Source organism: Rhizoctonia solani, chromosome 1, assembly GCF_016906535.1.
Source record: "Rhizoctonia solani chromosome 1, complete sequence".
Lineage (NCBI taxonomy): Eukaryota > Fungi > Basidiomycota > Agaricomycetes > Cantharellales > Ceratobasidiaceae > Rhizoctonia > Rhizoctonia solani.
Genome location: NC_057370.1, coordinates 2,200,567 through 2,225,092, shown reverse-complemented (window position 1 = coordinate 2,225,092; position 24,526 = coordinate 2,200,567). Strand labels below are relative to the sequence as shown.

The following is a 24,526-nucleotide window of genomic DNA, read 5'->3' as shown; positions in this document are numbered from 1 at the left end:
GTAAAGGGCTTAACGGAATTATAGCCGAGTCGTACCAAAATATTTTGATCCTCATATAAGACAGGTTTGATTGAAAGTATACTTGCTTTCGAGTTTAAAGGCCTAGACAAGTATAAAAGGTCATCTCAAACTAATATATATGCGTAGTCCAATGATCAAGTTTCCTTGCGAGTTTACCACGTTCAATCCTATTCATCCGGGGATTACCTTTAACGCATATGGACGTTTGGACTTCGAGCATAGTCTCCTCTGAACCCAAACTGGAGTGTCTCACGGCATTGTGGATACTAGAGCATTGTTATTTTCTCCATGAAAAGGAAAAGTGTTGTGTTAGAAAAGTACTTGGTTTTTTGAAAGGGTCCACTAACCTGGTTCAGAACATCAACGTGTAGTTACAAAGCCGTTCTGCATGCGATTGTTCCTAACATCAACACCGAAAACTCTCTCACGTTTACCCATTGGGCTTATTTGTGATAGAACACGTTTTCAGATCCAACGCCGTCACTGTTGGTAATTTTTGTATATTGAAGTCAATCAAACAACCCATGATCGGAGACAGACTGTACCTTAAAATGATAGATAGAGGTGCAGGGACCTGGGTTAAGTAGTACCTGGTGCAACTGCAGCACGTATATTACAATCTTTTAGAATGGACCAAAAGCTGTCTGCCTCAATGCACCAGGGTACTTGGAGCTTGTTTGGTCGACCACACTCCGCTGTGACGCGGAATTTAGTCAAGTATATTAGCACTCAGCGCGGCCCAAACGTGAGGATCCAAGTTTTCATATACGAGGATTGTTGTGGTTCTCCGCGAATATCTGGATCAGTTCATCATAGTAGAATAACAGGGGTGTATAGCTCATCATACCCAGGAGATTCAGTTGAGAAACGTCGCACTTTTGATACGCTGGCTATTAGACTCAGACGAAGCTTCTCGCATCTGATGGACACAAGTAATTGATAGGCTTAGGTGATAATCGCTATCGCCACCCGGGAAACTAGATAAATTATGTATGGTAATCCGACTCTGCGTTTGTCCAACCCTTTTAATTGCGCAACGGAGCTAAGTCAATGTCATATTTTATGGTTGAGGACTATAGCTCTGCAATAATTAATAACTAAGTTTGCACATGAGAAACCTATTGGCGAAAAATGTACACAATCATGACCCAAATATACTTAGCCACCTTCCACGGCTGACAGGGCTGTATTCGTTATCTCCGCCGAATGCGAGTAGGTGTCGAGTCGGGTGCCACGCAACTGTAGAGGGGGTTCCAAGACACGGGATTCGATGCATGAGCTCACCAGTCTCAGTACAAATCTAGTGACAAGCTACCTGAGCAACTAACTCCCGGAGTGTTAGACCATACTTACAATGAATACCGAACTTTGTTCAGCACATCCAGCTGCGATATACTCCCCGTCGTGAGAAAATCCAATCGTACGTATTCCCGAGCTGCAAGCGTTTATTACATTGGTTCACCAATATAAATCAGGCACTTACTCAATAGTAGGAACCGTTTTCGATGCGATAAATTCGGCAGTGTCGAACAGGTTCACAAACCCATCAGCTCCTCCTGATGCGAGGTAACTGGCGTTCCCATATTGTGAGACCCGATATCAATGACAAAGGCAATCTACTCACCTTCCGCGAGGATCAAGAGCCAAAGTATAACATGCGGTAACATGAGCTGGCAGGCTATGCCAGATTTTCAGTGAAGGATACTCGACCATGGTTATTTGACCGTCTTCTTTTGCTAAAAATACCATATCCCCAACGTGATTGAATATTGCTTGATACACCTGCTTACACATTTGCTATCAATACACTTAAAATGTAAGTAGCCCACTCACCGAATCACCGCCAGCGTCTGATCCAAGTCTCAATGACTCCTCTCTGAGAGACCATTCGTTGGGTTCACTGGATCCAACCATTCGACAATCGATGATTCGCATGTTGTCCATTCTGTCCATCGCAAGCACGGTCTGAGCATCTGGTGCGTAAGTAACGGAATCGACAGCAATGGGAATCGTGTAAAGCTCCTTCTTGACTGTTGAATCATAAGTTTTGAAGGGAATGCACTCGGTCTGTTTCGGGACTTACAGCGGCGCGCATCCCAGAAATATATTTGACCGGCTTTTCGACTTGCGGAACACAAGAGTTGTGGATGCATTGGGTGACAAGCGACATGATTCATAGGATCTTTGTTTGTACCAGATAGAGAAAGATCGGCGTTGTCTAGCTGAGCGCGGTGAGTCGAGTTGCAAACTGGACAACAAATAAGCTTACCGAGCGCTCGATGTCCCAGAGCTTGACTTCCTTGGAGTTGCTACAGCTGGCAAGGCGTTTTCCATCGCAGGACCAAGTGATTTTGTTGATGCAGTCATTCCCAGAACGGTAGAAGTTCCGCGGCTGGAAGGTCGTAAATTGGGGCACCTGGAAAACAGCAGGTCAAATGTATCAAGTTAATTTACCGTCTTCAACTAGCTTACCACTATTTTTCGTGCCGATGCGGAAAGGTATGGGGGAGGTGTAGCAGCCCTCACTGACGGAGGCGCTTGCTCTTCTTCTTTGGATATGTTCGTTGGCATTGGAGGATTGCAAAGGTCTGAGGTAAGCGGTGACTGGCTGTCCGTCTCCGCTTCCACGGACTATCATATTTGCAAACCAAGTCTTTCCGGCATTTAATCACACCCGACTGCCGAACGCTCAACTACCACAATCTTCCCAACAAGTATGGAAATTGATCCAAAAGACTTTAACCATCGTTATGAGAAACTTTCTACGGGACATAGTTATCATTTTATAGATCAATATCCTCGGGGTGACCACAGCCCTGACGCCCCCACCTTGTTGCTGGTCCACGGCTTCCCCGACTGTTGGTTAGTTAGAAACAATACAATACCGTCATACACCAACGGCTGGATCTTCCCTCTTGAACAGGTACGGATGGCGCCATCAAATTAAACCCTGGGCGATGCAAGGATGGCGAGTGATTGTACCTGACAAACTTGGGTATGGGGGAACGGTAAGCTTAACTATTTTATTCAACCCAAATTGCTCAAAATATTTCCAAGGACCAACCAAGGGACATTCGAAATTATACAACCAAGTCGATCTGCGCAGATCTGGCTGCACTGCTCGATCTTCTTGGAGTACGGCGTGTCATCTTGGTTGGACACGACTGGGGCGCCGAGACGGTCTGGCGCTTCTGTCTATGGTATCCAGAGCGGGTTCGAGCTGTTATTGCGTAGGTGTATTGTTAGTTTCACTTGATTTTATTATGTGCTTATGCACATCCCGAAGGCTTTCGGTCCCCTTCTACCCCCCTGCGCCAGAGTACATTCCGATGGACGAGATGATCCGGCGGGTGCCCAAGTTTGGCTACCAAAAGTATTTAGCAGATCCCAAGTCAGCAGTAGAGATACATCAAAACGTGGGTACCCTTGTTACCAAGCTGTTGCAGGTCCAACGAATGGGTTCGAACATGTGATAGACAGTTGTCTGGACCATTCGACATCCCAATGATATAACATGTGGCCAACTAATCACCGAGAATTTCTCTAGGTCCCCGTCTTTATTGATGCTATCTATCGTTCTCCACTCACAGGGAAGGATGTATCATTTGTCAGAGAAGGGCAACTTGAAGCACTGATTAAAGGGCGCACCCCAGCGCCAAAGAAGACCGATATTCTCTCCGACAAGGTACGTCGCACTTATTCATCTACTCCTCGGGTGGCCGAAAGGAAGCATACCCCGCAGCTGAGTTTTGGTTAGCTGCGCTTGAAAGTTCTCCTATCGAATATTTGGCTCCGTCTATAGATTCATCTCGCTGATTGTTTGACCTTGGAATCTTGCATTCCCATAAACACAGGAAAGGAGTATATATATAAATACATTCCAAAAATGCGGAATGTATGGGCCTACTATGTACTATAAGACCGCCAAACTCCGAGTGGAAGAAGAAAGAGGTGAGTTGAAGTAGCCAAATTGTTCTATCAGCGACTATGGTCGTCACCCTTATTTTGCCGAACAACCCCTTTTCCCCACTTTATATGCGCACCCTATTGTCTTGCCCCTATTCTATTCTTTGTACTGCCGAGGTTAAACGATCGGACGCTAACCCAACTGGACATTAGAGGGAAAACTCGGCTCCTCACTCCCCCCTAGCTTACCCGCTCTGTTTTTCTGGCCTCGCTCCGATCCGACATGCCAGCCACTGCATGTTCAGGTGAGTCTGAACTGATTTCCTCTCCATCTTTCGTTCTTGAATGGAACTAATCCTCGTTGCTCCTGTGAATCTTGAATTCATCTCAGCGTATGCGCAAATTTGTCCCCTCAATTGAGGTAGTTGAGCTTGCAGGCAAAGGGCACTGGTTGATGGTCGAGGCCCGCGAACAGGTTACCAACAAGGTGATTGAATGGGTCGAGACTCTGGTCCGGCAAGAAAATGAGCGAGGTGGCAAGGCTATGACTAAAGCGAGGTTGTAGTCTGAAGCCCTTGTAATGCATGTTAGTAAGCCCAAAATGTCTTCGCTTGGTAGAGGACAACAGCACATATTCATGTTACGTGCATACCCAAATGAATGTTTGAGTGGATGGCTCGTGAACAGGTTGATTCAATGTAAAACTACTGCTCTTTCTTTTCTTAATTTGAATTATACCACTGTGGTGTGATAAGATCCTGAAAATCAGTACATCAGTAAAAGACTCCTTTTTTCAGTAGGATATGGCCTAAAAATTACAATGTTAGTATGCCTCCCTCAGCATGAATCAGACTATGGAATAATTGATACCTCAAATCAGTATGTATCGATCTTGATTTCAGCTCAATTCTTACTTAAACACACGCACTAATTTTCAGCATTATAACCTTGCACAGTGTACGGTGCCTACTACGTGCTGCACTTTCTGATCTACATGCATCGTAAATCTCATACGGTTCCGAATTTACGCCATCTATGTCGTGTACATAAATTGCATGGACTCAGCGCAAGAAAATACGAACGATGTACATACTGACAGAAGATCTCCACAACCTTCCTCGTGGAAAATGGCGTGGCCATGGAGTGTGACCGATCCCAACCTGGGTCTTACATCACGCATACCAAACGAGTTCATCCTTCGTTGTCGACCTATGGAATTCAATTTTAGGCAGATACTGGGTCCTGGACTACCCGCCTCACCTCATCTTGTAGACTGTACATCATGTTTGACTAATTAATTACCTACGTTACGGCGTACTGTTTACAGCTGGATTCACACAAGAATGTAACCAGGATCCCAGTACACCCTGGTTCACCTGAAGGATCATAGTTCCATGTTATTCCTATGTGAGATGCACATACTCTCGAGTCTTCCTAACTAACAGATCTTATGACCCACGATCCCACAGCTTGTCTTAGGATTACCGAATCGGTCGCGAGCTAGAATCGCCCCATATATGCTCTGAGAATTCGATTCGATTTCTCCAGAGGAATCGAATGAGTTTACGTGACTATCATAGGTAATATGCTTACAGAGGGCGGTAAAAGCCGAATAACAGCCCAGAGTTAATATCATGGTCTGTGCAAACAGGGGTACATGTGAGTAATCTATTGATTATTTGGTGAAGGCATGCGCCCTAACAGAGGATTGAATAAAAGCCTAGACATCTTTAGCACTGCGCGGGACCTATAATTCTGGTCTAGTGTGTATTGCAGCATGTCGGTATCCAATTTGTCTATCCCTTTGAGGTTCGCGATTACGCTCATCCGAGCGCAAGCTTGGAAGTAGTGATTCATCTGTGTAGCACTATGCCACGCGCTCCTTGTGTTCCTCGCTAGCATAAAACAATACGATATGTGAACAATGACATTTCAGAACACATACGGTGGTTACAGGTCGGAGCATCCAACCAGAGCATGTCGTATAAGTATTAGCAGCGAGAAGAATAAGAAAACAAGCGCACACATTAAGTTCTAGACTACGCAACAAGATCGGGCTGAAAATCGGGGAAATCTTACATAGCTATGTTTGTGTCAAACCTCCCAGGGCCTCGCGTGAGTTATGGATATATGCGGACAATGTTGGCAAGGAAAACATAAACCGATCAAGAGAATCGCGGCGCATATAGCGCTCGTTGTGACTTCTCTATACACCCTCGATTCTGCGCCCCACACCCCAGAAATCATACACCACATACAGATAACTATCAATTGCAGACGAACAATGCCTGGTGCCCTTTCATACTGTAGTTATTACAAGAGATGACCATAACCTCAGGACCAGTATACCTATTCGGCATTTGTCAGCGATACTTCACGGATTGTCTCCCCCAGAAAACCTGGATGACGTTCACATGAACCCTTTTCTTTCGGCTGCGGGCGTTGTCCCACATTCATGCTGTACATTCGGATCAGGTATAACCTGCCGGTCACAGATGGGCTGTAGTTAGAGTTCTGGGGTTGTTCTGCACCCCAGCAGCTGGTTATAGACTTTTGGCACTGCGCTCTTAATGTAGAAGAGGGGACCAGGATCTCTATTCCGGTGTCATTATTATGGATAAATTGACACTGATATACGTTGAGCCCATGGATCTAACCTTCATAACCTGTCAGATGATGAACCGCTCCGATACTATTCCGGTCGGGTCTACTTATAATTTGGACTCGATTAATTACTGTTTTATCTACCGAGCGGTTCGGCATCCTAGATTTACACTATATTCAGTCGGAGCGAACCGTGACCAGTTTAGCCAGAGCAGGGCTCTATAGATGACCATACATCTCTCTGAAACTGGATAAAAATACAAACAAGTTGAATTGAATCAATTTAATTAGATGTTGGGGGACGTGTGCAGATCGAAAGGGGCCGACTTGATACTGAGAAAGTCGTGTATGCATGCAGGCTTTCATCTTCAAGCAGCCACTAGTATACAAGAATAATATATTCGATAATCGTCTTCGAAGATCCCAGGAGATTGGCTCGATCGACGCCTCCACGCTCATCGGCGATGCATACAAATGACACGCATGTCACGTCAGTTCCTGAAGCTGAAGACGCAGATTTACCTGCATTGACGAGAGGGCGCGGCTAGGATCGCGAGTACATACGTCATGCGCAAAGTAGGGTTGATCAACGCACGGACCGGTGCTTGTCGTGAGATGGGAATAACTGTCTTTGTCCCGTTTTCAGCTCTTCCCTATGTTTCCGCGTGATACTAAAGATGCCGAGTACGCTGAAAAACAAAAAGAGTATACAAATAAATGCCATGTCATTCATAATAAATGCATCGCCCAAATGGGCCCATTTAGCCAATAAGCCCACGAATAAGAAGGCTGGAACACAGGAGCCGAACAAGTTCATTGATTATGCTAGTTGTGACAAAGTGCTACCCGGAACTTGTTATCATGCGGAACCCCCCTCCGCCCCAGACGACAAATGAGCTTTTTGCGCGTTACTTCTGTACCCGGGGCAGGCAAAAGCTCTCAGCCGGTCCGTTTCGCGAACGAGGCAATAGAATCTTGTGTGGGGTGTGCGGCAGAACATTGAAATGCGGTACCTTGTAAGGATATACACAGACGAATGTACGGCGTATACGTATACACATAATACCCATGTGAACTTATATGGCGACACGGAATGATGACGGAGGAGCGAGAAGGACGGGTGTCATATGTAGCCGACGAATACACCTATGAACGAGGCCCTTTTTCTTTTCGGATACGGGTAGCTCTGAGCTGTCGAACGTTAACGTCTACGGGGCCGAGACTGTTGACAGGGGTCGCCGGGGGCCATGGCTAGATGAACGGTCTATCACCTTGTGAACGCGGTGTAGTAGCAGGGTGGGGGGACATCCGGAGGATTCTGCAAGCTATGCAATCGCATGGGAGCTTAAGCTCCGATAGAGCCCGCATCATGTATGTAGCAACACCCCCCACCTGGTCATGGATCGTCGTTTGCTGGTAAACACAGCCTTAATGAATAATATGCATATCATCCCCAACCTTCAGGGATGACCTTCGTACAAATAGAGTTCGGTGCGAATAGCGACATTACATGATATCATACAAGGTGTTATCTCTTTTACCAATAGCATGTATTACCCATGCGAACCCAACGTTAACTCGGAGAGTTTATGCATACCGTACTGGTCTCAATTCAAACTGTCCAAGTTTGTGACTCGGAACTAACCGTATGTGCCCAACGTTAACCTCCCCCCCAAGCAAAAAGTTGTACCACTGAGCGCCGAGCGCGTCAAATGGGAAATGTGTGGAATGTCATTGGGGGTGTAAGTGACTGGAATCCGGCCCCATCGATACCAGTCATATCATGAATTCCACGGTCCCAGGGGGCGATGTTGTGTTTTATCTGGGAATACGTTCGTGTATACACACCCCGTATTTAGGTTACTCAGGTGGCGTCTTGTCCCCCACAACAAACCGACTCCAGATGGCTCATGCGCATTGGCCAGGCGATCCGGTCATCAAACCCACTGGTGGACCAAGTCATAAATGGACACCACGGCCACGCAAGTTCCAGACCGCGACTTGGATTCAGGTCCACACGGAATTTTTCTTGTTTGTTTCGGTCACTTGTACATGTACTACTCCAAAGTAAGTAATTATACGCTAGTTGACCGAAGATCGCATAGAGAATATGGCCGAGCTTATGTGATTCTCTCCCCCTGGCCAAGATCCGAATCTGGTCGAATCAGCGGGAAGACCGCTTGAAATGCCTTGATCCATCTGCGATCGCATTGCACGGGATGAGAAGGTGTGGAACAGAAAAGTTCAAAAGACCATAAGATCAAGCACGATAAACATGAGACGTGCGGATGAGCATGCGCAGATCAGAGAAACGGAGATGATGCGAGGAACAGAATGAGCGAGAAACCGTCCAGCAGAACTCCATAAAGAAGAAAGACGGAGTAGTACAGCAGATTACAACAAGGCAACAACGAGTACTGATACAATTGAGATAAGATATTGTAGAACAAAAAAAAACTAATGAGTCGAGACGAGAAGCAAGTGCGAATAAAACCGAAAAGAACGCCCCATGTGACATACGTATCTTTGCACCCCGCGACCAATCCAAAACTGAAGCCATATCGTACACGGCGCATACAACCTGCTCTCCTAATAAAATATCGGCAGCCGTATGGTTTTGATTGAAAAAAGGCATTCCTGATGCGGTCTAGACCCAGTTTCCCAATTACGGCGTCACCCCGATCAGCGCATATCGTCATAACTGCCCTTTCTTTCCTTCCCTCCCAACGAGCCGACCAATCTGAACCCTTGGGATGTGTGGAATAAGACCGAGGATGAGGGGATGTCACACAAATGTGACAGATTGTGTCCATCAGGCTGGAGATCGGGAGGTGCTGAGGATCGAGCGCGGTAATTGAGATACGGCAAGGCCGTCTAGTGGATGAGAGGGAGAGGGAGAGAAATGGGCAAGCGGTGGGAAGGAAAGGAGATCTAGAATCCAGAACGGAAGCCATAGAACTTTGCCCCCTCTAACCGAATGTACGCTACCGCTGTGCGCCGGGCTCGGAAGTGGGGCCGGGTAGGAATCAATACGCCGTCATGTGGAGCGAGCTGGCCCAATGAGGACCTCCCTAGTGGGACTCGCCAAACTGGATGTCGGCCAACGGGGCCGAAGAGTTGCGCACGACGAGCAGGCGCAAGCCAGTGCCTAATTCAGTGTCGCCACTGGAAGTGCTGCTAGTGCTCGAAGATCGGCAAAGCTCGATACGTCGGGAGCCAGGACTCCTACCTAATTGGTGACTCTCCCTAGCATTCCATATGCCCAAGATACCCTCCTCGGTGATGCCCTCGCACTTTTCAAACAGTAGTTCTTCGAGGGCTGGGCAACACTCGGGGTCGGAGAGTGTACGCAAGACATTCTCGCTGAGGATGCTGTCGGAGATGACCAATTTGCGCAAGGTGTTGAGATGCCTGAGGGCCGTGACCAGGTCGGTGGAAGCAGCGTGAACGAAAATATTGTTGAGGTGGAGCATTTGTAGTTTGGGATAAGGCTGGCCTTGAAAAATAGTACGGAGGGGAGCGGGACGAGATCCAGCTTGTAGACTGAGGGTTAGCTCGGTTAGGGCAGGAAGTTGGAGGATCTGCATAAGGCGCTCGAGCCTGACGTTGTGTGTTAGGCGCAGCCGACTGAGGTGAGGCAAGGAGATATTTGCACAAGCGTGAGTGGTAGAGGGTGCGGGCAATGGGATGTTGGGCTGCAAAGATAGCTCTTCGAGCTCGGGGTTGGCGCCCAGGAGAGAAAGGATGCTGGTCAAGGGAGTAGCTGGGGCCTCGAATGTGCCGTTTACCAGGCGCAGTTGACGTAAACCGCTGGGAGGGGTGTGAGATGGGCCTTGCGAAATGAAAGGCAGGACTAACCTAAAGGGAGGAACAGGCGATACGAGCACGCCTTGGACATCAGCCGAGGCAAGCATGGGTGCGTCCCGGGGTGCGACCGGGGGTAGGCGACAGCTGGGATCAACGTGAAGTACAAGATCGCGTAGTTTGGGTGCACTAGTCTCGCGTATGCGGTCTGCAATGAGTTCGGTGGGACGTCTGCGGGTAGAGAGAAACTCGAAGCGAATGCAGCGATGAAACTGGTTGAATATGATGTCGACGGCGCGAGCCAATGACGAGTCCCACTCGGCAACGGTGATGGCACGGGACTTGAATGCATGCAGCTCGTTGAGCAGTGTCTCAAGGGCAGGGGGCCACTCGTCGGGAGAGGGGTGAGAGCGACCCCTGAGGGACTCACGTGCCTCGGTGAGACGCTCGTAGAGGTTGCCAATGTCGCGCTCCGAGTCGTCGTAGCCGGGAGTGGCTGGGTCGTCTACAGCAAATATACGGAGAGAAATGTCGAGATGACGCTGGGCAGAGCGTTGGACATAGGCATGGACAATCTCAGCAGGGTCCGTGTCGCGTTGGGTAATGTAGATGCGTTGCCAGAGGTCCGGAGTGGAGTGTATAATGTCGCGAAAGGCTGTGCATATGGCGGCTAGCTTTGGGGCAGCGCGGGGATTGTCAGCGACGACGTATCGGGCGACGTGCAATAGCAGCTCCGGTGGCAGTATCGTGTGCAGGCGCCGGGTGTTGTGTTCGCGCGCAGAAGACCCGTCACGCCGGCGTACAAGCTCAAGGCGCTTCTGGGCAGCCGCAAGACTCGATTCGGCGTCTTGCACAGTGTCGTTCAGAACACTATAGGCGTCAATGTCGTTCCGTCCACCCGCGCACTGGCATACGCGGTCACTGGGTTCGCGGCGACAAGTATGCATCCACCGGAGTTACAATCAACAGTCGTTCAGTTGCCGGGCATGCACCAAACGAAAAGACCCCAAGAGCCCTCTTCAGACATTTATCTCTCCTCTTGGGCCCCTTGATCGTCCGTCGCCCGGTCCAGACCCCATCCCCGCACACTCTCCTACACGTGACCAACTTAGCCCCCGGCTCACCAAAGGTACACAAAAATCCACACTCTGGCCATCAATCAAAGCCAGCAAGGGAGAACCAATTCAGAGTTCCCCCCCACGCGGTTTCGAATAGGCCCGCACCCAGAATCCTCGCGCCTGAGCTAATTCCTACTGAGCGCGAATGTCCTCTGCTCTGTTTGTCTGAAACGTAACGCAATGATGCACTCATTCGCCTGCAGGTCAACGGCCATCACTTCTATTTGCGCGCGAAATGATCCCGCCGCAATGGCCAGACGCACCGTTGCATTACTGCTATTACTCTGGGGCTACCAGCTTGGGTCCTGCCTCCAACGCCAACGGCCTAACGTCAAATTGCCCTCAATTCCTTCCGTGTCTCGATCCTATCCTATTCATCGACCTCGTGTTATGTGACTCTATTAATTGGCTCATCACTCACCCCCATAGACCTCTCACCAACTGGGTCATAGTCTCCCCCCAACTCCGTGTTTTTCCGCGCCCGGCGCTTAGCATCACCCACGTGGAGACGACGACCATGAGGCATCCTTCGCGCATATACTCACCAAGCCTAATAGAAGGCCTCCGTACCTTGATTAGAATACCGCTTTTGGCCTCTGAACTTCCCACATTAGCTCTGAGAACATCATCCCAGCCTCGGGTCGGATGACTTTTCGTGTGTGCCGACCACATTACGTCAGGTAGCGACCTAAATCAAGTAATACCATTTGCGCCCACCGCACGGATCACTAGGTCTCAATGGGAGTGGTCACTGCGTCCCGGGAGGAACTTACTAGGTTGGTTGTCAGTTGACCCTGTTCAGGACACAGGCTTAAAGCCTGTGCCAGCATTACAGGCCGAAAACGACCACTAGCTTTTCTCATGTCGTTGACGTTGACAGACTGGAGTCCGACGCTGGTGTATGTGCCGATCGGCGCCGGAATAGTTTTTGTGGGTGTCCTTTAGTCGTCGTTCAATAAGAATAGCACGAAATATAACCTTCACGTATCAAGGTCGCGGCTCACCTTGTGCCCTACTTGCTTGACCCGCACAACTACCGTCGTCCTACGATCAAAGGCCCATGGCTCAACGCGCTGAGCGATGCTTGGCTCGCCCATGCTGCCGCCCAAGGAGACCGAAGTGAGCGCGTACACGAAATGCACAAAAAGTATGGTACGTACCCCCCCCTCCCCCCCTCTCCGCCATGGTCGACGTCAAGAGCAAAGACTGAATGGGTGAGAATAGGCAAGTTTGTGCGACTGGCACCGAACCACATAAGCATTGCCGACCCGGAGGCGTTGCAAGTGAGTCGCAGCCTGAGTCTATCTTATATCCTTTCCAGTTTGGGTATTTTGAATTTGCGATTCGACCCAGCTTCTTTTCGCGTTTCTTGTTTTATCCTCCGTTCGTATTTGTACTGCATTATCGTTTCCCACGTTGCGCATCGTGATTCCATCGGGCGAGCACTAACGATCTTGCCGTAGATTGTCTATGCGCACGGCAACGGCACGCTTAAAACTGAATTCTACGATGCTTTGTGTCTATCCGGAGAGGACTGTTCAATACCCGGGACAGGGCAGAACATACCCGTAAGCTTCCCCTCCCCCGCGCTGCCGTCTCACTCTACATTTTAAGGCCGTCTTGTTGTGCCATTCCCCACTCCCACTCTCCTACCTCGCTGTATTTGCCTCACCTGCCCCCTGGTACCTTTTGATTAATCGCTTTCAGCTCACGCGGCACCCCCCCCCTGATGTACTTTATTGCCGCCGGTATCTAACTCTGACCCATTCTTTTGCTTGCAGGTAAACGCAAGCTTGTCTCACATGTATTCAGTCAACAGAATGTGTTGGCGTTTGAGCCCCACATCCGACGACATGTTCGCAAATTCTGTGCACAGTGGGACGAACGGTGCATGTTAGCTGCCAAGGGCGAAAACGGTGCTGATTGGGAGGCCCGAGACGGACGCGCATGGTTCGATTGCTTACCACGTATGTCCCCCCCCCCCTATACTCTCCCTCTTCCCCAGATATACTCATTGTCTAAATAATAGACTATAATTACCTCGCATTCGACATTATCGGGGACCTCGCGTTTGGCTCGCCGTTTGGAATGATCCCTGCACAACGCGATAGCGCGCCCATGATCGAACACGTCGAGAGCAACGGCGACGGCGCCAAGTCCACCAAACGTACTGTCAAACACGTACCGGCGATCAAGATCTTGAACGACCGTGGTGATTATGCTGCAAGTCTGGGCGTGATGCCGCCGTGGTGGCGCCCCTGGGCCAAGCGAGTACCGTGGTATGCGCGCGGGAACCAAGCTGTCCAGTGCCTGGCTGGCCTGGCTGTGGCGGCCGTGACCAAACGCTTGGAGAGGGGTTGCCTGACGAAGAGGATGACGAGGACGAGGAGGGAGAGCAAGGGGAAGTCAAGGGGAAGAAGAAGAGAACCGATTTGTTAGAAAAACTGTTGCAAGGAAAGGATGAGAGTGGGGCTCCTATGGGTAGAGAGGAGTTGACGGCCGAGGCATTGACGCAGTTGATCGCTGGGAGCGACACGACGAGCAAGTAAGTCCATATTTAAAATCGTATATCAGGCATACTCATCTAGGGATCGCTGCAGCTCGTCGTGTGCTATTACTTACTACCTCGCTGCTAACCCTGAAAAGCAACGCAAGCTCCAAGCGGAGCTGGATGAACATCTATCTCCTAGAACGATGACCACCCCTGCCACGTCGTTTGAAAATGTCAAGTCTCTTCCGTACCTCAATGCATGCATCAACGAAGGGTTGCGTCTGCACGCTACTTCATCTATGGGCCTCCCCCGTGTTATTCCTCCTGGGACTGTCTTGGAGGTTTGTGGTGAAAAGTTTGGCCCGGGCTCAGTTTTAAGTGTGCCGAGCTTTACTATCCATCGAGACCAGGCCGTTTGGGGCGAAGATGTGGAGGCATTTAGGCCCGAGCGATGGATTGAAGCAGGCACCGACGTTCAAGCCGGTGTAGGTACTGGGCCAATGGCCAAAGCGTTTAATCCATTCTCGTACGGACCGAGGTGAGTTGGATCAGTCCCTGTCTCTTCTCTGGGCCGAGTTCTCTCCATTCAGCGAGAGCACACTTATCGATAATTGAATGGGTGGATGAATTGGATGGCACGCATGGAATCAAGAGGAGAGAGAGAACCGCGCTAGCGACTGCCTTCGTCTATGCCTCATTTTATTCGATTGCTGACGCATATTGTTTGACATTTAGGGCGTGTGTTGGGCGTAATTTGGCAAGTATGGAGTTACAGATCATTATTTCTTCTGTTTTCGCCCGATATGAGTTTGAGCTGCTGAAACCCAACGAGTTGGTAAGTTACTAAAATCGTCATTCGCACCTTTCTCTTCCATGCGCGCATTAGCTATTTCCTCTTAGCCACGCGCTCGTGTTTTTTTCCCCGGCTGAGGCTAATCTCTAATTCCTAGCTTAAAACGAGAGAAGGGTTCTTGCGCAAACCTTTGGATTGCTACGTCGGAATGAAGCGTCGCGTGGAGAAGAATTGAGTCGGGTTATAGTATGGATGAGACTGAGTTTGTGTTTCGGGTGTATGCATTACTGTGGTTGTAACCTGAGGGATTTCTTCAATTCATTTCTATTTCACGGACCGAAGGCCGATCACCGGATTACGAAAAGCCAGGCTCTGGTGCTTGGGGTATCAAACCACATGGCAATTATACCCCTATGGGTATGTTGAGTTCGGCGCGTAAGTTACCGTATATGTTCAGGTTCAGGCATATTTGCATATATCTCGGGTATTCATTGGTATCTGATTGCGGGAACAAACCGACGATCCTATTGTATATAAACTCAAAAAGCATACCACGTCTAAGAACTAGAGCCCGATGTATCTCCAGGCGCCGGCGCGGGATTGGTAGTAGTAGCACCGGATGCACCTCCAGCAGGTGTGCTGTCACGTCTAGTGTTGAGTAAGCTCTGGAAAAAGTTCTGCAGAACCTGGTGTTCGTTTTGTTGAGAACCACTGGATGTACCTGATCGGGTCAAGGGTGGAGGGATGGGAGCTTGATTGAGTCCGCTCGAGGGTGGGTTTGTGAGTGCAGATGCCATCTGTGCCTATTGAAATGGACGTAAGGTTTGCGTGTCAATGGGATGTGCATATGCTTACTCTACGAGTGCTACTAGCTCCGGCCATCCTCGCCAGTTTCGCACTAACATCGTCCCCGTCCATATCCATCATGGCCTTTTCAACCGAAGGAAGGCTGAAACTACTACTACCCATCGGCCCAACCACACCAGCACCTGAAACAATATATTAGTAATTCGCTTTCGCAAGGTATTGCTTGACATGCCAGTGCCTTGTGCAGTCGCTGGATCCGGTCTGAACTGCGCACGTGGATCGCGATTTGGATCTTTCTGCAGAGACTCGTAGTGTTTGGACAAGAAGCTTTGGTCCGGTTCCGTGGTAATTAAAGCCGGAAGTGGTGGTCGCTATTCAAGCGTCAGTATACACCTTGATGATACTATCCAAAATCATTACCTTTGGACCTTCATCTCCGCCCACAAGCACACGATACATTTCGCGTGCACCACCTCCTCCCCCAACTACACCTTCCTCCAATCTTTGTCCCATGCTTCGCCCCAGCGCTGTGCGTCGAACCCATCACGCAGGACGCCAATCTTCCCCCAGGAATCCCATCCAGCGGGGACGACAATTCGGTCTCGGTCAAGAGTGTTAGGACGACTATTAAATGGGAAAGGGTTCTTGTGAGGTATGGCAGTTTCTCCAGGTTGAACAAACGGAGCCATGAAGAGGAAATGTAAAACGTATGAGCGTAGCACCGAAAGAACTGCTGGTTGTGTGGTGGTGTAAAATAATGCAGCCCCGTCTAGTTCAAGATAGTGTATTAGTAGTGCAGCGCTGATATCGATATAAGAAACATACACTTTAGGCAAATAGTTCTCAACACCTGCATAATGCCATCTGTGCGCTCCTCCCACTCGCCCCCTTTCCCTTTCACCATCCCAAGACCTACACTGTCCTCGGTTCCGTCTATCTGATCTGCTTTGGTACATACGACAACAATTGGCAAGCCTGCCGAATTACTGGTCATTGTGCCCGGCCCCAAAGGAAGCAATAATGTAGAGTTAGAGTCGAGGCGGCTACGGGAACAGAGGCATCATCCCCCGGGTTTGCCGGCTCTGTGTAATGTTGCAGATGAGCCTGGACTTTGGACAGAGAGTTAGAGCCAAGATGTGGAAGAAACCGAGTTTAGACCTACGTCGCTCCCTGCCTTCCTCGCGTGCGACTTCTAGTTCACGAGCCCCATCTCCTTTAACCCAGGTATTCACCCACTCCATCCAAGTCTCAAGTTGGTCCATAAAACTCCAGGGTTTAGTCCAGTCCAAGACAATCATGACAAGTGTGTTTGTAATACTCATTTTAGGAGGAAGGAAGTGTGGAAGCAATGAAAGATGCGCTGGGGCCGAAGAGGGTACGGTATAGACCGACAGCCGCGCAAGTGTATCTAATATAATATGTAAAGTCTGACGCGTCTAAAATGATTTTATAGCACATACCCTCATCCCCTTCGTCCCGTACGTCCGCCCAGTCATACCCTAGCGCGAAATCCGCGTCTTTACCATTCGCGTCGCTATTATCCTTCTTTTGCAGTAGATGCTGGGCTAACGTCGATTTGCCCGACTGAGGTTCTCCCAGGACGATAACATTCTTTGAAGGGATAGCTCTAGATGATGAGATGGAGTCGAGGATAGAGGACCAGAGATCCTGGGGTGGCGGTGAATTGGATCGAGAGGATGTAGGTGATGCCATGGATGGTGGTTGTTAGTGGTTAAAGGTCTAGCCTATTTTGGAAGCGATTGGCGTTTAATTAGTGTGTACACGAGTGCATACAATAATCGTGGTATTACTACGGCAACAAGTGCCACGGGGGCTAGGTGTACATCTATAGCGAAACATTGTCCGTATGTAGCAAAAATCCAAGGAGAGTGAGAACAAGGTGATACGTCTGACACAAAGTCCGAAAGTGACTACAACTAGAAAAAAAATTAGAAACAAAAGAATCGTTTTCCGTCATCCAAGACATAAGGGCCACGTCGGTTTTTATTATCGAGGTGCTGTTGTGTGATTCGAAGGAAGACAGACTCGAGGGAGATGCGCTCGACCGTGCATGCCTCGACGCCGGCTGACCCCAAGTTTTCGTGAAGAATCTCGAAAATATCCGCAAGCGACTGGCCGGTTCGAGTTCCACCTCGTAACGGGCGGTGAGATCATCCGATGCTCGCCAGTTCGATGGGAAGTCTCGCATGACCTCGCGCATTCTGGCTTCTTCTCCTGGAGTTGAGCTAGAAAAGTGAACCTCGTATAGGGGGTATCGGCTGACGAGATCTTCGATGGTTCCAATAGCTAGAACGGAGATAAGAATTAGGCTAGAACAACGTCATCCATTCGACGCACCTAGAAGACGCTGCGAGATTATGCCGATACGATCTGCGAGCGCTGTGACCTCTTCCATTGCGTGAGTCGTCAGGAGCACCGCCTTCCCCATGGAAACTCGTCGAAGAGTATCCCACAAGTCTCGTTTAGTCGATGGATCCACGCCAGTGGAGAATTCGTCGATGAGCACGACAGCTGGACTTCCCAAAAGTGCGATCGCCAAGGATAATTTGCGCTGGGGATCGGATGAGTTGGAATGCTCACGTTTCAAGAGCTACCTAACAGCGATTGCACTCACCTGATTCCCGCCTGATAGTTTATTCGCATACTTGTGCGAATGGGGCAAGAGTTGGGTCGCAGCCATAATACATTCGACATTTCGGTCCAGATCCTCACCACTGAGTCCCTTGCAGCGCGCATACATCTCCAAATGCTCGCGCACAGTCAACACAGATTCGAGGGCCGTCGCCTGTGGGCACACACCCAAACGTGTTCGCGCCTTGTTGCGACTGGTAATGATCGATCTGCCATCGATGAAAACGTTACAAGCTGGATCGGTGTGGTCTGGGAGAAGATGTCCTTGAATGAGGTTGAATAGGGTAGTTTTACCTAGTGGTACGATGAGTAAACTGAATGGGCCCAACACGCGTAAAACATGTGCACGCACCTCCACCATTGCTCCCAAGTAATCCAAAGATTCCAGACGATAATCCAAACGTAACATCCTCGAGTGCTTGTGTCTTTCCGTACGTCTTGGACGCATGGCTAATGCGAAGGCTATCAAAAGATCGAGCCACACGGGCCGCCTCGTCTAAACAACGTTGAGGATCCTCACTCGCTTGAGGCACGCGGAGACCATACTACTCACCTTGTACGTCATACGGGGCATCCCGTCCGAATTCTGAGTAGTCCTTTGTGGGCTTGTACCATTCACGAGGTACCAAGGCATTCCCGAGTCGTACCAAATCAAAAAGGCTATAAGAAGGCCGAGTGAATGACAGTGTATGCGATGGGTGCCCAAACGGTCCATAGCACCGAGGTCTGAACCAGAATCAAGATTTCCGTGGTCCGAGCAAAGAGTGTAAAATATGTTTGTGCCTATGAATCCTGCCCTCACGACGCTCGCGACCGGAGAAATGATTGCAATAAGATAGTCTACAATAAATCGTCAATACCAAGGCCGGAGTGATAGTCATCCACTTACGCATAGTAGTCAAGATATTCCCTGCCGTATATGAAAAAATTGTAGCCAAAGTGTAAAATACACCTGCCAAATAGCCCTGTAATACCAAGTCAGACTCGAGCCTGCCAATCTTACACCATTACTCACCAGAAACGTGATACATTGATAGCCAGCAATAATAGCGAATGCAGCAATTGGAGAACGAATAAACAAACTCTGAACTCCATGTCAATTCCAAGCAAGGTTTTCCGACCAAAATCGAACTCACGGCTACAAAAGAAAGAAGGGTAGCGTCGATTCCATAAAGAACGATAACAAGGAACTAGTACAAGTGTCAATACCGCTCAGTACCACCAGAGCAAGAAGACCTCTACGTACCAAAAGCTCCAAATTAAAAAACTGCCCAGTAGACGCAAAATACCAGTAATAGCTCCTGAGATAGCAAGAATAATAGGGATCTCGTACAACAAATGCCAATCCTGTTTACCAGAAATAAGCAAAATGTCGGTACCAAGACTGTATGCACGTACCACATCCCAGCCGGCGTGATCCATTCGAGAGTTGCATAGCCTGTACATGAGACGCCCGTTCCTTGGTCACATACAAAGCAGCCATCGCAGGCCAGGCAGCCTAATCACATAAAAAAAGATCAGTTCAAGGCCATCCCTTCCAAAAAGACCACACCCAAAGACGCACCATACTACTTCCAAAAAACGCGATCCACTTGATCGCAGGCCCGATTCCGCGAGGAGTAATCGACGGCATCGGCTGGATCTCACCGTTAATCTTTGGCCCGTAGCCAATAGCCCTCCTCGACTCGTTCAAGGCGATATTGAACATCGTGTTCGAGGCCAAGTTGAGCATGACGTTCCCCGCAATGTTCCCCGGCGAAGCCTCCCAGGCAAACGTCGTCGTGTTGTCCGGAAGGATCGAGATTCCGCCGTATCGATGTACGGATACGTAGCTTCGATCGCGGTATCGAACGCATTCATGTCTGCCAGCGGGTACGCGCCCGGAATCGGATACTGCAGCGAGGAAAGTGCGCCAGGCGGAGCGACGTACGTCCGCCCGGTTTCGTTCCACGCAAACGGCGAGATGGGCAAGAACAGACTGTATCGCATATCTTCATGTTCATTTCGAATACACCGGTTCTGTCGGTTGTGGATGAAAAAAAGTGGGATGCACGCTCCTCCTATCGCCAACACGGCCGCAAGAAACGGCACGACCCATCCTCTGCGCGCGACCAGCATCCGCTTTTTCCACAGCACCCAAGCCTGGAGGAAGATACTCGTCGGGCGGCCTTCGGTCAGGTCAATGCTCGAGTCCCGGTGCTTTGATGAATACAAGCGCTGCGCTTCGTGCGGGGCCATCGAGATCGGCCGGTCCATCGCGTACCAGTCCGAGCTCGTGGCGTGCGACTCCCGGCTCGCTAAATGCGAGGAGCGGTACTGTGCCTCGGGTATAGCGAGCAACGAATGGCTCATCCGACTCGACATGTGGTCTCGCGCCTCGGAGGTGTCTTTCCGCCTCAGCCGTCTCGGAGCGTGCGTCGTATGGCTGTATTCCGAAGGTTCGCTAAGCTGGGACATGGACGCTCGGAACGTGGACGGCGCGTATGATAAATCTTCCAATTCTTGATCCACCGCCGTTCGTGTAGGGGAGTAAATCTGGGGGGACGTGTACCCTACTCCGGTGAGAGGAGACCCGTACCCGGTAAGAGGTAAAGGAGGATACGCCTTTTCGAGCCCATCCGAGCCATCCTCGCCCATCAACTTCAAAAACACATCGCTGAGCGTCGTCGCGCGAATATCAAAGCTCCTCAGTCCAAGTCTCCGCTTGTCCCGCTCGAGCAGCCTCAGAACTTGACTCACAACCCGCGGATTATGCGTGCGCAAACTGATCCCGTCGTCCTCTTGTCCGCCGTTGAGCATGACCGCAGAGGGAGCGTGTCGTCGTACGGCGATCAAGACCGGCTGGTGTCGTCGCGCGTCGAGACTCTGCTGGGTCGAGTTGTCGAATGTGCATGTGACGACGTACCCCTGCGAATGGCCGGTCTTGAGCATCACGGGCGAGCCGCGCGCGACGATGCGTCCGGGGGCGGTCATGATGGATACGTGATCCGCGAGCAAGTCTGCTTCGTCCAGAAAGTGGGTGGTGTAGATGATAGTCCGCCGGACCGGGCTTGAACCAGAGCCCGCCATATCGCGCGTCGCGAGATCGGGTCCACGCCTTGGTATCGAATCAGTTACAATTTATCGAGAGAAAGAGAAAGAAATAATCCTCACCCGACGTGGCCTCGTCGATCAAAACCAACTGACTGCCCCCGACCAGCCCAATCGCCAACTGCAACCTCCGCTTCTGTCCACCGCTCAGACTCCCAGCAGCAGCATGCTTCTTAGCCAACAACCCACACTCCTGCAACAACTCGCCAACCTCTTCCGAAGGCGCCCCGCTCGGGCGCTTCAGCGCACCCCAAAGCGTCAAGTGCTGCGCACACGTCAGTTCATTCCACAGGACGTTCTTCTGGGGCACGATCCCGAGGTCTCCCGCAGCAGGCCTGGGCATTCCGTCGGCATATACGACTTCCCCTTCGCTCGCGCTTTCTAAACCCGCAATGATCCTCAGCAGAGTGGTCTTGCCGCTCCCGTTGCGGCCGCAAAAGACGTGGATGCCCGAGGGCGGGATGTCGAGGTCTAGATGCTCGATGGCCGTGTGGGTGCGCTTTTTGAACACGCCGTTGGAGTAGGTCTTGTGCAGGCCTCGGATCGAGACGGCTGCGTTGGCCCAGACCGAGCCTGGACGATGGGCTTTACGGAACTGGGCGCGGGCTCGAGTGTTGTCTGGTGGCTGGACGCTGTGGAGATGGGATTCGAGCCAGAGGGCGAGGAGGGGGAATAGGAAAATTGTCACCTGTGTCGATTGATCAGGATATATGCGCTTGAATTCGGGTGGAGGAGGACTTACCCCTGCTGCAATGAGCGGTGGGCCAAACATGAAGCCATCCGTGTCGGGTTTGAACAACTCGACGGGATGATCTGCCAGTTCCCATGCGGCAAGACTCTTCAGAGCAAACACATAGAATCCAGGCTGCCCCAAACTAAACGTCAGATAAAGGAAAACCTTAGCATTGGAGAGGGCTGAGAACCGTACCGGACAAATAACAACATAGACCACAGCCGCAATCCACGTCCCTCCAAACAACAAGGCCAGAATACCAAGAACGACAGCCAAGACCGAACACGCAATCGCCGCCAGCTGCGGACTCTTGTAGAATGGCTGTGCGACCAAGAGAGCCCAACTGGCGAGGGAGAAACCGGTGATGAGATGAATACCGATGAATAGGCCGAGTGGGGTATGTGTAAAGATGGACCAGTGCCAGAGAAGGGCGGCTGCGATCCACGATGGAAGGTATGCGCCCGAGATGCACATGTGCCACGATCTGCGGGACGAGTTCGGTTTAGCCGAGGATAGAAGAGAGTGTGTGAGGGAGCGAGGGCGGTTCGGGCAGGGTTTTGTTTTTGATGGGGTACGTACAGGATACGGGCAGAGGCCATACACCCCATTGCCGTGAGATGGCTTGTAAGCGTGGCGGCGCGTTCGAACATGACTTCACCGGCCATCTACGAGGTGTTAGCGGGGTCGTGTGAACAGAAGAGTAGGAGACACACATGATAGACAACACCCATTTGGCCTGCAAAAAAGGCGAGAACGACGAGTTCGCGTATACTGTTCAGAAAGCCTAAAAGACATGAGCACCGGGACGGGAAGAACACTCTAGTGCTCACTCCTTCGAGTCTTTTGTTTGGTCGCCTCGTTGGTCATCTTTGTAAACGGCTGTTGATTGGGAGGATCGACAGAGATGCCAGAAATAAGCTCAATGATGGCGCTATCGACAGCCCATTGCAAAGGCAAAGTGATAGTCTCGGCGTCGCTCGTATGGTGCTCAACATCGACATCGAGTCTCCCCATATCGGCTCTGAGAGTGTACTGTATGGGGTTCTTGAGGTTTGCAGACCTGGGACGGGAAAAAAAACTATATAAGCCCAAATTCACGACAAAAGTAGGGCCAACCGACTTGAATACGATGGCTCCATAGCAGTTGGACACGATCTGAAAGCTGTGGGGACACGCGGTGGCGATCTCAGCTTCGGACTCGAGACGGATGACGGCGTCCTTTTGGGCTTGGGAAAAGTTGCGAGTGAGGACGGTCATGATGGCCAGGACAGCCAACGAGTCTGTTCCGTTGGTCGCGTCGACATAGACAATCTTGCTTTTTGGATCGAATATTTCTGCGAGTTTGTAGACGGGGACAGCGGTGCCGAGGCCGAGCTAAAAGGGAATGAGCGATCGATATGGAGTGTATAGGATGATGTGCACCGACCTTGTTGTTGGGAGTGAATATGCCGGGTGCCTAGATATGTGTGAGCGATATCGATAGCATGTCAATAGCACTAACTGACATTTGCCAAGAAGAGAGCGAACAAGACTGGCAGGACAACACATCGAAAGAGATTGAGCTAGAGAGAGTGTTAGCTCGACCAATCAAGACGATGAGACGTACAATATAGTGGTTTGATAATACGATGATGTTCTTTCTGCATAGGGCGAACAACTGGCGGAACCAGCGTCTCATGGTCGGGGCAGACTGCAGCAGTGGTGAGTAGCTTCAGCCTGTGGAGCCACTGTGTGTGTCCACGCCAGATACGGCTGTGCTGCGGAGGAAGCCCAAGGAGAGCAGGATCCAAATAGATTACGGATAATTATATGTAAATCTATGTGCGAACCCAACTCTAGTCACTCTGCTTGGTTGTTAAGCCAGGTCTGACGTTTGTTGGTAATTTGAATTTGAATTTAGTATTTGTGATCGAGCTTATTCTGGTAGATGATGCAAGCCTCCAGGTCTCCACCACCCTTGTCCTGGTAGCCACCGTATAAATACACGTATTGACTTGCCATTCGACGACATATACACAGTCAGTGTCTCTGAGGTGTGGTGGAAGCATCGCAGCTAATCGATGTCTGTTTTCATTTGCAGAGATAGAATGCCACCAACGAAAACTTCTTCCCGGAAATCCCGCCACCAGCCCCGCCGCCGCGCAACGTCGTCTGACTCGGAGTCTGAGGTGCGCAGAGCCCATTCGAGTTCATCCGAGTCGGAGCCAGACACCATCTCCACCGATGACGAAGACACACCCGACACCCCAGCACCCGCCCTCTCTCCACGCGCCAAAAAACCAAAAGATCCGATTATCCCAGACCAGCCCACTAGCTGGTCTGACCTCGTTGACCAAGCCGATGGTGCCGAGCCTCCTATCATCGACTTTGCCGATTTCGTCCAGAACGGTGTCGACCATCCAGTCACCCTCTGGGCCCTCTCACCACTCCTCTGGCCGAGCACGGGGCAGGGGCGGTAAGCGTGGTGGGGGAGCAGGAGCAGCAGGGGGCAAGACACACCGCCAGGC

At 50.4% G+C, this 24,526-nt stretch overlaps 7 protein-coding genes across 7 annotated transcripts; 3 read left to right on the top strand and 4 right to left on the bottom strand.

Annotated features, from left to right (window-relative positions):
- Window positions 1-1,162: 1,162 nt before the first annotated feature.
- Window positions 1,163-2,592, bottom strand: RhiXN_04226 (WD40 domain-containing protein; the record flags this gene model as incomplete). The annotated part of the gene is made up of 8 exons (XM_043324043.1): window positions 1,163-1,321; window positions 1,375-1,456; window positions 1,505-1,591; window positions 1,646-1,803; window positions 1,855-2,051; window positions 2,105-2,243; window positions 2,291-2,437; window positions 2,494-2,592. 8 exons carry the CDS (start codon window positions 2,590-2,592, stop codon window positions 1,163-1,165), a joined length of 1,068 nt encoding a protein of 355 aa, XP_043176462.1.
- A 145-nt stretch (window positions 2,593-2,737) lies between these two features.
- RhiXN_04225 (alpha/beta hydrolase family protein) lies at window positions 2,738-4,492 on the top strand (the record flags this gene model as incomplete). Its single annotated transcript, XM_043324042.1, has 8 exons — window positions 2,738-2,883; window positions 2,945-3,029; window positions 3,079-3,251; window positions 3,308-3,437; window positions 3,569-3,706; window positions 3,942-3,972; window positions 4,141-4,232; window positions 4,319-4,492. The coding sequence occupies 8 exons, from the start codon at window positions 2,738-2,740 to the stop codon at window positions 4,490-4,492; spliced, it is 969 nt and encodes a 322-aa protein (XP_043176461.1).
- Window positions 4,493-9,602: 5,110 nt separating this feature from the next.
- RhiXN_04224 (F-box-like protein) lies at window positions 9,603-11,282 on the bottom strand (the record flags this gene model as incomplete). The annotated part of the gene is made up of 1 exon (XM_043324041.1): window positions 9,603-11,282. One exon carries the CDS (start codon window positions 11,280-11,282, stop codon window positions 9,603-9,605), a length of 1,680 nt encoding a protein of 559 aa, XP_043176460.1.
- Window positions 11,283-12,191: 909 nt separating this feature from the next.
- On the top strand, window positions 12,192-14,972 carry RhiXN_04223 (cytochrome P450 family protein; the record flags this gene model as incomplete). The annotated part of the gene is made up of 12 exons (XM_043324040.1): window positions 12,192-12,229; window positions 12,281-12,383; window positions 12,446-12,605; window positions 12,678-12,736; window positions 12,917-13,021; window positions 13,068-13,135; window positions 13,266-13,420; window positions 13,483-13,754; window positions 13,808-13,998; window positions 14,054-14,482; window positions 14,680-14,779; window positions 14,895-14,972. The coding sequence occupies 12 exons, from the start codon at window positions 12,192-12,194 to the stop codon at window positions 14,970-14,972; spliced, it is 1,758 nt and encodes a 585-aa protein (XP_043176459.1).
- A 322-nt stretch (window positions 14,973-15,294) lies between these two features.
- On the bottom strand, window positions 15,295-16,003 carry RhiXN_04222 (uncharacterized protein; the record flags this gene model as incomplete). The annotated part of the gene is made up of 4 exons (XM_043324039.1): window positions 15,295-15,540; window positions 15,593-15,726; window positions 15,819-15,915; window positions 15,965-16,003. The coding sequence occupies 4 exons, from the start codon at window positions 16,001-16,003 to the stop codon at window positions 15,295-15,297; spliced, it is 516 nt and encodes a 171-aa protein (XP_043176458.1).
- A 26-nt stretch (window positions 16,004-16,029) lies between these two features.
- Window positions 16,030-23,697, bottom strand: RhiXN_04221 (ABC transporter; the record flags this gene model as incomplete). Its single annotated transcript, XM_043324038.1, has 29 exons — window positions 16,030-16,313; window positions 16,370-16,481; window positions 16,592-16,653; window positions 16,707-16,952; window positions 17,005-17,212; window positions 17,459-17,481; window positions 17,636-17,851; window positions 17,903-18,116; window positions 18,180-18,490; window positions 18,549-18,687; window positions 18,750-18,856; window positions 18,917-19,036; window positions 19,086-19,161; window positions 19,212-19,280; window positions 19,333-19,386; window positions 19,443-19,543; window positions 19,595-19,694; window positions 19,761-20,058; window positions 20,127-21,293; window positions 21,355-21,974; window positions 22,029-22,151; window positions 22,215-22,503; window positions 22,599-22,684; window positions 22,733-22,803; window positions 22,850-23,079; window positions 23,140-23,393; window positions 23,446-23,475; window positions 23,525-23,581; window positions 23,626-23,697. The coding sequence occupies 29 exons, from the start codon at window positions 23,695-23,697 to the stop codon at window positions 16,030-16,032; spliced, it is 5,739 nt and encodes a 1,912-aa protein (XP_043176457.1).
- Window positions 23,698-24,106: 409 nt separating this feature from the next.
- Window positions 24,107-24,478, top strand: RhiXN_04220 (uncharacterized protein; the record flags this gene model as incomplete). Its single annotated transcript, XM_043324037.1, has 1 exon — window positions 24,107-24,478. One exon carries the CDS (start codon window positions 24,107-24,109, stop codon window positions 24,476-24,478), a length of 372 nt encoding a protein of 123 aa, XP_043176456.1.
- Between the last annotated feature and the right edge of the window lie 48 nt (window positions 24,479-24,526).